Raw genomic sequence first — 13967 nt, 5'->3', positions numbered from 1 at the left:
CTGGGCTAGCAGGGGCTGCAGGTTGGGAGTGAGGGGCACCGGCAGAGCGGGGGGGAGCCCAGGGCTGGGGGAGCAGGGGGCTGCGGGTCGGGAGTGAGGGGCATTGGCAGAGCTGGGAGCTCTGGCAACGCGAAGCGAAGGTGCTTGCGCCCCTTGCTGGGGGGACCCTGTCGCTGCAGGCCCTGGGGTGACTCTCTCTCTGTCCCGGCAGCTGCTGAAGAAGATCAAGCGCTGCGAACGTAAGGGCTCCGAGTCGGTAACGGAAGAGAAATGCGCCGTGCTCTTCAGCACCGATGTCACCTTGGGTCCCGGCAACCTGCCCTTCCACCTGCAGGTACGGGGTTGGTGCTACGGGGGAGGGCGGCTCCTGGCTCCCTGTCCTGCCCCTGGACCCTGGCAGCTGGGGTAGGGGAGGGAGCAGAACGGGGGGGGTCCCCACCAGGATGCCTGGGTCCATTTGCATCAGGGGCCCGTTCTTCCGAGGCTGCTGGACACAGACCGACCCTGGGGCTCTCGCTCCCAGCCGGCGCTGCCTGGTCTCACCACTGGGGGGTGCTGCTGAACCCTCCACCCCCCGCCTGGACCCGTGCCTATCCCGGTGTCGGTGTGTGCGCCTGCTGGGCCGTCGCCCGGCCCGATGCCAGGGCGGGGGTGGGCACAGGGGTCCTATCCCCCGCCCCCAGTGACGGGCCGGCACTCCGTGCTCCCCACTCTAGGCCCTGTCTCTGCCGATCGTGGTCATTGTGCACGGGAACCAAGACAACAACGCCAAGGCTACTGTGCTGTGGGACAACGCCTTCTCCGAGCTTGTGAGTGCGGCTGGGGGGGGGGATGTTCTAGAGGTTAGAGCTGGGAGCTGGGACTCCTGGGTTCTTTACCCAGAGCTGGGAAGGGAGCGGGCTCCGGTCGTTAGAGCAGAGGGGACAAGGAGCCAGGACTCCTGGGTTCTATCCCTGGCTTTGGGAGGGGAGTGGGGTCTAGTGGGTAAAGCAGGGGGGCTGGGAACCAGGATTCCTGGATTCACTCGCTGATCTTGGCCTGGCTGCTCCCCACTAATGAATGAACGAGGAGGAGAGTTTAACTCCGAACTCGCTGGCGGGGCCTAGGCCGGTCGGTGCCCAGATGCCGCCACCCCGAGAACACGGAATCCCAGCGGCCCGGCTCCCGATGGGGCAGAGGGCTGGGGCTGGTGCCTGACCCTCCCTCCGTGCCCTGGTGCAGGAGCGGGTCCCATTCGTGGTGGCCGAGCGGGTGCCATGGGAGAAGATGTGCGAGACACTCAACCTACGGTTCATGGCGGAGGTGCAGACCAGCAAGGGGCTGCTGCCGGAGCATTACTTCTTCCTGGCCCAGAAAATCTTCAACAACAGCAGCGCCAGCCCCGAGGACTTCCACAACCGCAGCGTCTCCTGGGCCCAGTTCAACAAGGTGAGGGGCGGGGGGCGGCCAGGGCAGGCTCTGGGGGGGCAGGCTCTGCCCTTGGGGACCCAGCCTCACTCCCTCTCTCCGGCTGCTCACAGGAGATCCTGCCTGGCCGGGGATTCACCTTTTGGCAGTGGTTTGACGGGGTCCTCGACCTCACCAAGAGGTGCCTCAAAAGCTATTGGTCGGACAGGTGGGTGCCTCAGCTCGGCCTGGTAAAGAATGAATGGGGGGGGGGAGGCGTAGGGGTTCATCTCAAGAGTGGCAGACCCAGGGACAGAACCCAGGCGTCCTGCTCCCAGCCCCCACGCGTTAACCAGTAGATCCCGCTCTCCTCCCAGAGCTGGGGATAGAACCCAGGTGTCCTGACTCCCAGCCCCCCCTGCTCTAACCACTCAACCCCATTACCCTCCCAGAGCTGGGGATCGAACCCAGGTGTCCTGACTCCCAGCCCCTCTGCTCTAACCACTCGACCCCATTACCCTCCCGGAGCTAGGGATAGAACCCAGGCATCCTGAGACCCAGTCCTCCCCCACCCCATCCTAAAAAAGGTCACACGTTTCCCTTGCCCAGTGAAATGAGCGGGAGGGAGGCCAGAGAGAGGAGTGACTACAGCTTGCTCTCTGATCCGTCTGTCTGTCCATCCCTGTCGTCGTCCCCCCCCCAGGCTCATCATCGGCTTCATCAGCAAACAGTACGTCAGCAAGCTACTGGGCCAGAAGCCCGACGGGACCTTCCTGCTGCGCTTCAGCGACTCGGAGATCGGCGGCATCACCATCGCCCACGTCATCCGCGGCAAGGACGGTAGGAGGGGGGCGCCCCCTGCCCTGCCCCCCGGCTAGGGGCTCGCTGGACGGGGCGGGGGGGGGGGGGAGCAGGGTTCTCTCTGGGCGCCGCAGAGCGCAGCACTCGGCCCCAGCCAGCAGGGAGCAGAAGAGCTGAACCCCGGGGCAGGGGTAAGGGGGCCGGAGCACCCCCCGCCCACGCTGAGCCGCCACGCTGTGCCCCCCCCCAGGCTCCATCCAGGTGGAGAACATCCAGCCCTTCTCCGCCAAGGACCTGCACATCCGCTCCCTGGGCGACCGCATCCGAGACCTGGCCCAGCTCCGCAACCTCTATCCCGACAAACCCAAGGACCAGGCCTTCGGCAGCCACTACAACAGTGAGTGTCCGGGGGGGCCCCGGGGACACGCCCCCAAAGCCTCCTTGCTGGATGGGGCGGGGGGGTTCTCTGCTGCCCCGAAAGGGGCAAGATCAACTCCAGGGCTGGGCAACATGCCCCGGAGAGGGTGACAGGGGTGATGCCACAGCACATTGGCCCCGGGCCCCGTTGGCTGAGCGTCCCGCGGGCAGGATCGGGGCAGCTGCAGCCAGGGCCTGGAAGGTAAAGCCCACAAGTGATGGGTGGGCAGAGGGGGTCGCCTGGCCCTGCCCCCATGTGGACCCCTCGCCACCTTGGAGCAGCTGCAGTCGCAGCCCCTCCCTCCACCCCCACTTCCCTGGGTTTGGCTCCTGGGGGTTTCACTACCTGTTTCCTCCTGCAGAGGAGCAGATGGGGAAGGACGGCAGAGGCTACGTCTCCACTGCCATCAAGATGACGGTGGAAAGTGAAAGGTAGGTTGGGGAGGGGGGTGTGTGGGGGGGTGTGAGGGCAGCCCTGCCCCAGGCTGTGCCCCACAGCTGTTCCCCGGGGCCCAGGGCCGGCCGCCCGTCAGCCGATCCCCGGGGCCGACCACCCGTCAGCTGTTGGCCAGTGGTGGGAGATGCTCGCGGCGGGGGTGTGGGAGGGCCTTGGGAGAGGGGGCGGGAAGAGGCGGAGTGAGGGTGGGGCCATGGGGGAAGGGGCAGAGCCAGGGTGGAGCACCCACCAGGACAAGTACAAGTCCATGCCTGTGCCCCCGATGCCCTGACAGCCCCCTCGATGCCCGTCTCTCTGTCCCCCGTCGTGCCGCTCCCATGAACGGTGGCGCTGTGTCTCCGCAGGGATCAGAAGCTGCCCCCCCAGGAGTCTCCCCAAGTCGGCCCACCCCCCGGCCCGGCGAACATGTACAACTTGCCAGGGCCACCCCCCGAGCAGCCCATGGACCACCTGTGCCAGGTGCTGGCGCCCGACATGTGGTAAGACCCCAGCTCCCCCCCTGCTGCTTTCAATAAGTGCCCGGTCGATACGTCAGCCCCCGGAGCAGGGGCCAGCAGGTCGGGCTGCCGTTCTGTGCCCACAGGGGTTGGGTGAAGCCAGCCAGTTTGCGCCAAGTGGGGACCCAAGCCAGGCGTTAACCCCAGATTGCCACGGGGGAGAGGCCGGTGCCCTGCGGCATCCAGCCCCAGAAGCTGCGGTTCGGCCTGTGCCCCCTGCTGCTGTGTCGCTCCCTGGGGTAACTTACGCTCTTGGACCCTGGCGTGTGGAGAATCCCCCTAATGCTGGGTGCTCCAGCCACGCCGTTTACACTGGGGGTTGTTGCCGGAGCGGCCTGAGAGTCTGACCAAGTGCTAACTAAGGCCGCGTGCATCTGTGTTTGCTGCCAGCTCTTCCCCGTTCCCTGCCCAGATGGTCCTGTCCCAGTTCCGCGCCCCGGAGGAGGGCAACATGAGCATTCCCAGTGCCTCCCCTTTCCACAGGTAGGTGCAGTGCCGTCGCGCCAGGCGCTCGTCATGCTGCGGGCAGGGCCGGGAGAGGGGGGCCGGTGCGGATTTGGGCTGCGTGGGGCCTGGGCGGTGGATGGCGGCGGGACCAGCCCGGCTCTTCGTCTCCCTGTAGGGACAACCGACTCCATGTGCAACGTAGGAGAGAAACCAGGGAGCGGGGCAGCTGCTGTCCATAGGCCAATGCACCCGCTCCGACAGCTTGATGCTCCTCCAGCCACTCAAGCCTCTTAGAGGGGAAAAGCCCCGAATCCTATGCCCTGCCCTGCCCCCAGACCCAGCCTTGGGGCCAGATCGAAGGCCCCATTCCCCACCCCACCCCGCCCTGAGCCAGCCAATCTCTGTCCTGGGGTCAGATGGGAGCCGGTGCCCGATAGAGGGGAAAAGCCCCAAATCCTAGTGCCCTGCCCTGCCCCCAGACCCAGCCCTGGGGCCGGATCGAAGGCCCCATTCCCCACCCCCGAGCCAGCCAATCCCTGCCCTGGGCCAGATGGGAGCCGGTGCCCGCTAGAGGGGAAAGGCCCCATGTCCCACCCCGAGCCAGCCAGGCCAGCGTGCACCAGGGAGGGCCTGACGCCCCAGGCAGGCTTTCACTCTAGGGGCACTTGCTGAGGAGGCAGTGGTGTCTCCCGGTCCCCGGAGAGCAAGGGGTTAATCTCGCCTTCCCCGCCTCCCATAGCCCCTTTAAAAACTCCCGGTTTTTGTCCCTGCAGCAGCCCCCCCACGCTCCTTCCGGCGCCCGTGAGCACCACGACCACCCCGCTACCCCTCGGCCCCAACGTCGTCTTCGGCTGCCAGTCCCTGTCGCCGTAAGCCAACCAGTCCCCGTCTCTGCCTAGCCATAGCCAGCCCCTAGAGGGGATATGCCCCATTCCCTGCCCCCAACCCAGCCAGTCCCCCGCCCTGGGGCCATCTGGGAGCTAGCGCCCCCTAGAGAGGAAAGGCCCCTGTCCCATTCCCATCCCCTCCCTGGGGCTAGGGTGGGAGCTGGCGCCCCCTAGAGAGGAAAGGCCCCGTGTCCCATTCCCTGCCCACAGCCAGCCAGTCCCTGCCCTGGGGCTAGGGTGGGAGCTGGCACCCCCTAGAGGGGAAAGGCCCCTGTCCCGTTCCCTTCCCCTCCCCACCCTGAGGCTAGGGTGGGAGCTGGCGCCCCCTAGAGGGGAAAGGCCCCATGTCCCATTCCCCACCCCCAGCCAGCCAGTCCCCGCCCTGGGGCTAGGGGGGAGCTGGTGCCCATTTCTCCCCCGGCTCCCTCTCACCCGCTGTTCTGTGCCCGGCAGGAATTTGCTGTCCTACAGGTACTTGCCAGGGGACCCCATGGCCCTCGTCCTGGAGGACCTGCCTCCCAACCCCATGGACGAGGAGATGCCGGAAATGGCCCCCTTCTCGCCCGCCAGCCACACCTCTCCCTTCGGGACCCTCCTGCCAGCCCCTCCCCAACTGCTGGCAGCGAGGTAAGTGCCCCTGGAGGGGTGGGGAGGGGGACAGCCGGGGGGCTGGGCCGTGGCCCCCTTCCCAACCCGCCTCCTCTTTTCTCCCCGGCCAGCCTGGGCAACAACGTGGACTTACCCTCGGAGGACGAGATCACCCAGCTCTTGTACGAGGCACAGATGGAGGAGGGGCTCCAGCCCCCCACCCAGCCCTGCAGCTACGGTGACCCCATGGCCAACCCCAGCTGGTGACCTCGCAGCGGGGGGGCCCCCGCTGGACACTTTGGAGAGCGGCGCCCATCCAGGAGAGACGTGGCGAGGGGCTGGGGGGTCTCGGCTGGGACCCTCAGGGCCTGCCCCAGCCGGACTTGAGCCTGGGCCTGAGCCGTGCTTGGGGGCTTGGCTAGGTGTGCGGGGGGAGGGGGGAAGCGGTGTGGCACATGGGGGGGGGCAGTCAGTGTCCCCCCCCCATTGCCTTGTGTTAGCCAAGTACAAACGCCGCACCATGGAACATGCTGACCCCCCCCCCGACCCCATCCTGGGGTTGGCAACCACGGCAGCAGGGGCAGCCCCCCTTTGCCCCCCCCCAGCTGGGCTGCTGCGCGGGGGGGAGGGGGGGGAGGCAGACATACCACCCATTCGAGGAGGGGGGTCTGGGCGGCCTGGATTTCAGCCTGGGGTGTGTGTGGTGGGGCTGCCGATTCCACCCATGCAGGGGGAGGAGCCTGCTCTCCAGGGGGCGGGGGGGGGGGGGTCGGGCGGGTTGGCCCCCCCCCCCCAATCTCTGCAGCCTGGGGAGGGCTGTGGGTATTAGCAGCTGGTGCGGGGCAGGGGGATAAGACTCCAGCAAAGCTTGCCGGGGTGCGGGGGGGACAGCAGCCAGGGATCAACCCCCACAGCTTGCCCCTTGCTATGGACCTCCCCCCCCCCGGGGCCAGGAGCGGGGGGGGGGGGGGAAGACACGAATACACGCAGCAGATGCCCCCTACCCTCTTCCCCCGAGCTGCGGCATGGGGGGCCAGACCCAAGGCCCTGCTGGAGGAGCAGGGGTGGGCAGTGGAAAGGCTCTTGTGTGGGCTAGGATGAGTCACGAGGGAGGGGGCTGGTTTAAAGAGCCTGTACCTCGCCTCCCCCCAGCCTTAGCCGCTATCCTTCCCTGCCCCACAGCTGGGGGCCTGCCCCTCCTCCCTCTCAAGTCACAGGCCCTGCCCCGGGGCCGGCCTGAAGCACAGCTGAATGCTGGCCTGCCCCACGTGCCCCATAAGGGGGCAAGGGGTAGGTGGCTCAGCCCCCCGCCCCCTCGAAGAGGGACAGAGGCAGAGTCGATCCACGCTGCCTGCATGGGGCTTTGCTACTAAATGCTACAGAAAGAGATTCTGCCTCAGTTTCCCCATCCCCAGGGAGGCCAGAGCCTCTCACTCCTGCCCCGCAGCCCCCTGCTAGCCCAGCTCTGCCCCCACCTCTCTTGCCCCCTATGCTCTGCTGCCCACCCCCATCCCGTCCCATCAACCCCACCTTGCAGCTGGGGAGCGGGGAGGAGATTAAGCCATAAAATAAAGTTTTATTCCAAAATAACAAAATAAATAATCTACTGTACACGTTGCAAAGGAAAAGTCGCTAATGCTCTAAGCCGGCGGCCTACGGGAGCGTGAACGGGTCTCGAACCAGCGCTGCCGGGAACTGGGGGGGGGGGCGCGTCACCAGCAGGGGCTCCACAGTGCAGCCTGGACCCCACCCCACCCCCAGCGAGTGAGGAGGAGGGGAACAGCCTCCTGTGAAATATGCTGAGGGCAGTGACACTGGTTCTGAGGGGGTTCTGAGACCTCTTTTCCCTGGTGCCCCCACCAGCCAGCTGGCTTTTTAATCTGTTCTGCCCCCCCTGGTGGTGACATGGGGTACCCTGATTGTCCCTTTAAATCTCTCCCCCCCCCCCCCCACCCTTAATGCCCCTCATGCTGGGGGCTGGATTGTCTGCCCTGTACCCTGCGCTGTATGTGAACAGCCGGCCCCAGAGCCCCTGGGGTAGGAATACAGCCGATGCCTAGGTGTGTTATGGAGGGAAAAGGGGGGCGCTGATGCCCAAAGGACAGCATGTGCCCCCCCCAGCCCGTGGGGTCGGCTGGGCAAGGGCGGGAGCAGGGATGGGGGTTGGATTTCAGGGTGTGGGGCTTGCAGACCAGGACGATCGCACTGCTGGGACAGTGAATTGTGGGGAGGTAGACGGGGAGTGGGGGACAGTGGTGGAAGGGGGAATTTTGGGGTAGGTCGTCTCCCCCGCCTCGGCCCACCACAGCTACTGGGGGAGGCTGGGCCAAACCCTCTGAACTCAGAATCCTCTTCCTTGCCCCCTGTGATCACCCCCTGGTGGCCCCTTCAGCCCCCCATTCTTGTGCTTTGCCTGCAAGAGCCCTTCCCTCTTCCTGGGGTCCCCCCCAGTTCCTTTCTTCTCCCTGCCTCTCGGGGGGGGGGGGCACAGATGAATGTCACCCCCCCTTAACACCCCCTGGAACTGAAGAGTTACAATTCACATCACCCCAGCTGAGTGCAGGGGGCTGGGGTGGATTTTGGACGGGGGGACTGAAGGGGGGCGATGTCTGGGGCTCGTGGCAGTCGGAACGTGACCAGCCGGTTCCATTAACCACGCGGTGCCCTCCCCGCTGGCCCGTCCCTTCGCCCTGGGCATGGCCAGATATCTGCTGCAGCTCTGCCCAGCCTCCCACGGGCATCGGGCCCCCAGGCCCGGCTCTCTGGGGAGCAGACGGGAGGGGGGGGGTGTGCTCCGGCACCAGGAGAGATCATGGGGGGGGCCCACCCGCCCCAGGCATGTGGTTATTGCTTGGTTAGTGGAGGGGGGGAGCTGCCGTGGGCCCCCACCCCAACCAAGGGGGCATCTGCGGCTCACTGCCGGCTGGTCTCCTGCTCCACCTTGACGCTGCTGCGGCGGGACTCAGTCGGGACCGGGGGGCCCCCCTCTGCCAGCCCGTCCTCGAACTCTGCAGGGAGACAGGGCCAAGGTCAGCGTCAGCCTGGGGGCCCCGTCCCCTCGCGCCAGAGCCCCCAGCATCACCCCCCCGCCCAAAGAGGAAACACCCTCCCCCCACCCCCACGGGTTTCAATGGGGTTCCCAGGACGTCAGCCGCCCCCGCCCCCACTTCCTTCCTCTCCTGTCTGGGCGGGGTGGGGGGGAGGGGGGATTTCCACAATTGTTTCTTTTTTCCATTCAGTAACCGGTGAGACTAAGAGCAAATCACAGAGCTGGGCCTGGGCCCCCCAGCTCCACCGGTGCCCCTCACTCCTGCCCCACAGCCCCTGCTAGCCCAGCCTTGCCGGCGCCCCTCACTCCCGCCCCACAGCCCCTGCTACCCCAGCCCTGCCAGTGCCCCTCACTCCCGCCCCACAGCCCCTGCTCGGCCAGCCCTGGACCCTCCCCAGCCCTGCCGGTGCCCCTCACTCCTGCCCCGCAGCCCCTGCTAGCCCAGCCCTGGGCTCCCCCCAGCCCTGGGCTCCCCCCAGCTCTCAGCCCCTGGCACATAGTCCTGAGCTGGGTGCAGGGAGCAGCCCCTGTGGGTATAACCCCTCCCCCCCAGCCAGGTACCACCCCAAGGCGCCTGCCCCACCCCCGCTATCCCATCCCGGGGGCAGCTCACCTGGGCCTGGGGACTTGCCCCGCAGGCAGGGGCTGAGGTGCCCAACGCGCTCGTGGGACACCAGCCTGGCCAGGCGCAGCCCCTCGTCCATCAGCGTCTGCTGCAGGATGTGGCGGCTCCAGAGCCCGTGGGCGGGGAGGCTGAGGGGCAGGTCGGGGGCGGCGCTGGGGGGCGGCGTGAGGCGGGGGCAGGAGCCGACAGCTGCAGAGAGAGAGAGAGCACGTGTCAGTGGAGGGAATGGGGGGGGGGGGGCAAAAGGGGCCCGGGGTGTTGTCTCTGCCGCCCGCTAGCGGCGATGGGGGGGGGGGGGTTGATGCATGGGCACCCAGTAGCACAAGGGGCATCTGTGTCCTGCCCTGGATCTGGGCGAGGGCCCTGCGGTGCTGACGGGGTTAATCAATACAAAGCCCCCCCAGCCCTGCTCCCCACTCACCCTGCAGGTGCCCGTCCAGGCTCTCTCCAGACAGGCTGGCCGCGTCCTCCTCCAGGCTGGCTCTGTACGGGGGGGCGTAGGACTCCGACCCCCCCGGCAGCTGCAGGGGCTCGGGGCGGCTCTGCTCACCCACCTGCAGGGCGAGCAGCTGGTTAGAGGGGGGGGTGCCCAGCCAGACGGATGGAGGCACCGAGCTCAGGCAGCCCCACCAGGTCTTCAGGCCCAGGTAGCCGGGATGGGGGTGAGCCGGGCCCATCCCACGTGGGCAGGGGGCGCAGGCCACGCTCTCCTGAGGGCAATGCACCGAGCGCCTCGGCTACTGGGGACGTGGGCTGGGAATCCCCCAGCAGGCAGCTCAGAGCCTGGGGCAGACCCTGGCTAAGGAGGGAGACACTCCCCCTCCCCCAGTGCCAGCTCCTCTCCCTCACCCGCTGCTCCAGCGCCCCCAAAGCCAGCTGTCTTCCCCCCCGCCTGGCACTCAGCCACACACAGCCCAGCGGCACCCCCGGGGCACCCGCCCATCCGGCACCCACCTCCTGCTTCAGCTTCTTGGGCTGCACGGCTCCGCTCTCGTCCGGATGCGACCTGCGCGGAAGCGACAGGACAACCAGCGTCAGGGGCTGGGAGACGCTGCCGGGAGCCCCCCTGGGGCAGGAGGGTTCAGACCTCGGCTCGAGGGGCAGGCAGAGACCCCGCAGCCTGGGGCGGGGCGGGACTCCTCCGGCTCAGCCACCCATTGCTCCCTCGGGGGAGGGGGTTGCAAGCTGGCACCTGTGGCACCTTTCCCCCCCCCCCCCGGGCACCCCTGATGTCGCCCTCCCTGGGAAGCCGTGGTGCAGATGGAAAATATCCAAAGCGAAAGAGGAACTCGGGGGCCGGGCTGCAGGGCAGGTGGGCGGCTGGCTTGGCAGGGGTGGGGGGGATGAGAAATCCCCCGTGTGGAGGAGAGGAAGAGGAGGCTGAGGAAGGCAGGCGGCGCCACTGCTGGGCACTGGGGGCAGATAGAGGTGCATGGGCCCCCGGCCCCCCACGCCCAGTAGTACAAAGGGGGGGGGGAGAGCAGGAGTCTGCAGCCGCCTCCCCACAGCCTGATGCCCCCAGTGCCCCTTACCCCACTGCTCTTCCCCCTCCCCTGTGCCCCACCCCATGCTCTGCTCCCCCAGGGCCAAGGGGCCCCCAGCCTGGCCCAGGGGTGTCTCCGGGGGTCCCCGCAGCGAGGGAGGGGCCCAGCTCACCTGGCTCCCTTGAGCGAGGACAGGTAGGTGCTTTCCCGGGCCACCTGGCGCGACAGGGAGAAGAGCTCCACCCGGCGCAGCAGCAGCGTGTGGTCGCGCAGGCAGAACTGCGCTGCTGCCTCGTTGATGGTCAGCTGGGGGGCGAGACGGAGGCCGTTAGCAGGGGGGGGGGGCGGCAGGAGCCTTGACACCATGGGGGGAGGGGCAGAGAGACAGGAACCAGGGATGGATGGGCCAAAGGCAAGATAAAGGATCCAGGGATGGATAAATAGAGGAGGGACGGCAAGAGGTCAGGAATACAACCCAGGCGTCCTGGCTCCCAGCCCCCGCTGCTCTCACCACTAGCCCGGCTCAGCCAGGAATAGAACCCAGGCGTCCTGGTTCCCAGCCCCCCCCGCCCTCGCCACTATCCATGGACTGTTGCAGGCGGATACAGGATTCCCCTTCCCGAGCCATCCCACCCCAGAGGTGGCTGCATTGGGGGGGCGGGGTCTGGGCGAGGGCTCTCCTGTGGCCCCCTTGCTGCCAAGCCCCCCCCCCCCGGTGGCGTGTCTGCCCACAGCCATCGCCCCCGCCCCCCCCCTCACGGCTCACCTCGTGCAGCGTGAGCGGCTTGCCGTCGCGGCGCCGGGTCTCGCCCCGCCCGTAGATGGCGCTGTGCCGCCGGATCTCCTCCTCCTTGCGCCGGTCCCCGTCGTCCAGCTGGAAGATGTGCCCGACCGCCTTGGCCAGCTTCTTGTTGAGTTTCATGAGGGCGCGCAGCTCCGGTTCGCCCCCCCGCGGGCAGCTCTGCAGGAGCCGCTCAACGCTCTCCGCCACCGTCCGCGCCAGCTCCGGGTCCAGCTGCTCCGGGGCCGGCTCCCCGCCCACTCCCGGCGAGAAGGGGGGCGGCCCCCCGTCCTCCTCCGCGCCGCCCCCCTCCGACTCCGGGGTGCTCCGCCCCGGCCACTGGGGGGCCGGCAGGGGGGAGAGCTTCTCCCCTGGCTCCGAAGGGCTGCGGGCGGGCGGCGTGGCCAGCCCGCTGCCCCCCTTGCCCGGGGCCTCGCCGGGGCTGGCGTGCCCGTTGCTGAGCGACTTGCGCCCGCCGGTCTCGGAGATCTTGAAGAGGGGTATGCTGCTGACGGGCAGGGAGGCCATGGGCTGGCTGAAGAGGCCGGGGTTGGCTGCCCACTCCCGCAAGGCCTTTTGGAGGCGCCGGACGTGCAGGGGCTTGGTGGCCATGCCGACCAGCGCCATGATCTCCAGGAACTCCTCCTCGCCCGCCTCGCACAGCTGCTGCACGTCGTCCCCGCCCTGCTGGATGAAGGTCTCGTAGTAGGAGAGCAGGTTGGCCCGTTGCAGCACACGGTACAGCTGCAGCTCGCCCAGGGTGCGGGGCAGGGCCATGGCGAGGGGCAGGCCTGTGGGGGGAAGAGGGGGCGTCAGTGCCAGGGCAGGGCATGGGGGGGGGGGATGAATGGAGACCCAGCCGCCACCCAGAGCTCGACAGCCGGGGGAGTCGGGGTCCCCGACCCAGCCCTCGGGAGAGGGAAGGCCACCGGCTGGTGTGTGGTAAGAGCCTGGGGCACTGTACCAACCTCACTGCACTGCACCCAGCACCTCAACCTCCCGCCACTGCATGGCTGCAACCCCCCCCACTGCATGCTTCACTGCACCCCACAAACCTCCCTGCACTGCATGGCTGCAACCCCTCACTGCATTATTCACTGCACCCCACAAACTTCCCCGCACTGCACCCAACACCCCAACCTCCCCGCACTGCATGGCTGTGAACCCACTCACTGGATTCTGCACTGCACCCCACCAACTTCCCTGCACCCACCACCCCAACCTCCCTGCACTGCATGGATGCAACCCCCCACTGCATTCTGCACTGCACCCCACCAGCCTCCCTGCACTGCACCGAGCACCCTAACCTCCCCGCACTGCATGGCTGTGAACCCACTCACTGCATTCTGCACTGCACCCCACAAACCCCCCGCACTGCACCCAGCACCTCCTTTACTCTCCCCCTGTGTAGCCCAGCCCCCCTAAGTGGCAGTGCCCCGTACCCTCACAGAGAATCCTGCTTTTGTACATGCTACCGGGAGCCTGAGACACACGTTGGTGTTTCCTGCGGGCTCCGGGGAGATGTCCGTGGATTCAGGGCAATGGGGGTGCTTTGGGGGCTCCTCTACGGGTCAGCACAGCGCCCCCCCCCCCCAGCACACAGGCCCTGTGAGCATAGCTCGACTCCTCTCAATCCAGCACCTACGCAGCTCCAATGTTAGCACCCCCCAGAGCCAGAGCGGTTGGCAACTGGCTTGGGGACCCCGATCAGCAGGATCTCACCCGCCCCCCGGCCAGTCCCACTCCGATGCAATCTGGAGGGTCTCTCTCCTTCAGCCAAGAGAAGAACCCCAGGGGCAGCGGCGGCCCCCACACAGGTGGGCACAAGGCTGGAAGGGTCGCCCCACTACCCATGGGGGGAGTTGCCTGGGATACATCCCCCCGCACCCAGCCTCTGCCCCCCTCCCAGGGGGCAATGCCCCACATAGACGGGGTGCTGCCCCGGCATCGCAACCGCTCCGGCACTGGGGCTGTATGGCAAGGATGTGCCAATGCGGGGGGGGTGGGATCCCCAGCTGCATCCCTGAATGGGGAAGGAAGGAACCACCCCAGGGCCCCCCCACATACACATTCCCCAGCATCCCAGCTCAAGCACCTTAGTCCTGCTGCCCCTCCCATCAAGAAGCTTTGAACAGCAACGGAGCGGGGGGGAGAGACCGGGGGTGTCACAGTCCACCCCCCGCCCGCGGCTCTGCCCTGACTTTGGAGCGGGGCAGCCAGCCCCCCAGGAGACATCTTAGCACCTGGAAAGCAAGGGGCAAATACGGCACCAGGCATGGGGGGGGGCGGCCCTCATGGGCCCGTGTCCGGGGAAACCCGACCCCCCATGCCATCCTGTGTACCTCCTGCCCCCGGCCCCCCCCCCCCCAGCCCAGACTCCCCCCCCCAGCACCTCATGCCCCCAGGCTTCTGCCCCATGCCAGCCCCTGTACCCCAACTCCCCCTGCTGCACCAGCCCCCCCTTGCCCAACCCCTGCCCCCACCAGCCCAGCTCACCCCCACACACCCCAGTTCTCCCTGCCATGCCAGCCACCTGCCCCCCCAGCTC

General features: G+C 67.8%; 2 protein-coding genes across 2 annotated transcripts in view; one reads left to right on the top strand and one right to left on the bottom strand.

Annotated features, from left to right (window-relative positions):
- Positions 1–6428, top strand: part of STAT6 (signal transducer and activator of transcription 6) — a 25017-nt gene extending 18589 nt beyond the window's left edge. The window contains exons 11-22 of the mRNA XM_034792269.1: positions 212–334; positions 717–809; positions 1222–1428; positions 1521–1615; positions 2090–2226; positions 2438–2584; positions 2967–3036; positions 3406–3540; positions 3949–4041; positions 4779–4874; positions 5346–5519; positions 5612–6428. Of these exons, the coding sequence (XP_034648160.1) occupies positions 212–334; positions 717–809; positions 1222–1428; positions 1521–1615; positions 2090–2226; positions 2438–2584; positions 2967–3036; positions 3406–3540; positions 3949–4041; positions 4779–4874; positions 5346–5519; positions 5612–5747 (1506 nt within the window). The 3' untranslated portion in view covers positions 5748–6428. The remainder of the gene's footprint in view (positions 1–211; positions 335–716; positions 810–1221; positions 1429–1520; positions 1616–2089; positions 2227–2437; positions 2585–2966; positions 3037–3405; positions 3541–3948; positions 4042–4778; positions 4875–5345; positions 5520–5611) is intronic.
- Positions 6429–7866: 1438 nt separating this feature from the next.
- Positions 7867–12236, bottom strand: NAB2 (NGFI-A binding protein 2). The gene is made up of 6 exons (XM_034792270.1): positions 11405–12236; positions 10811–10944; positions 10109–10160; positions 9576–9708; positions 9143–9343; positions 7867–8488 (listed from the first exon to the last, which is right to left on the bottom strand). The coding sequence occupies exons 1-6, from the start codon at positions 12194–12196 to the stop codon at positions 8394–8396; spliced, it is 1407 nt and encodes a 468-aa protein (XP_034648161.1). The 5' UTR covers positions 12197–12236; the 3' UTR covers positions 7867–8393.
- Between the last annotated feature and the right edge of the window lie 1731 nt (positions 12237–13967).

The sequence above is a fragment of the Trachemys scripta genome, chromosome 16, assembly GCF_013100865.1.
Source record: "Trachemys scripta elegans isolate TJP31775 chromosome 16, CAS_Tse_1.0, whole genome shotgun sequence".
Taxonomy (NCBI): domain Eukaryota; kingdom Metazoa; phylum Chordata; order Testudines; family Emydidae; genus Trachemys; species Trachemys scripta.
This window is presented reverse-complemented; position numbering and strand designations above follow the sequence as displayed.

What these genes read in the sequence shown, in the direction of transcription:
- NAB2 (XM_034792270.1), bottom strand. Translation starts at nt 12,196, where the DNA reads ATGGCCCTGCCCCGCACCCTGGGCGAGCTGCAGCTGTACCGTGTGCTG. An exon ending in TCCTCGCTCAAGGGAGCCAG is followed by an intron (nt 10,161 to 10,810) that starts GTGAGCTGGGCC and finishes GCTTCCGCGCAG; the next exon opens with GTCGCATCCGGACGAGAGCG. An exon ending in GGGCAAGTCCCCAGGCCCAG is followed by an intron (nt 8,489 to 9,142) that starts GTGAGCTGCCCC and finishes GTCTCCCTGCAG; the next exon opens with AGTTCGAGGACGGGCTGGCA.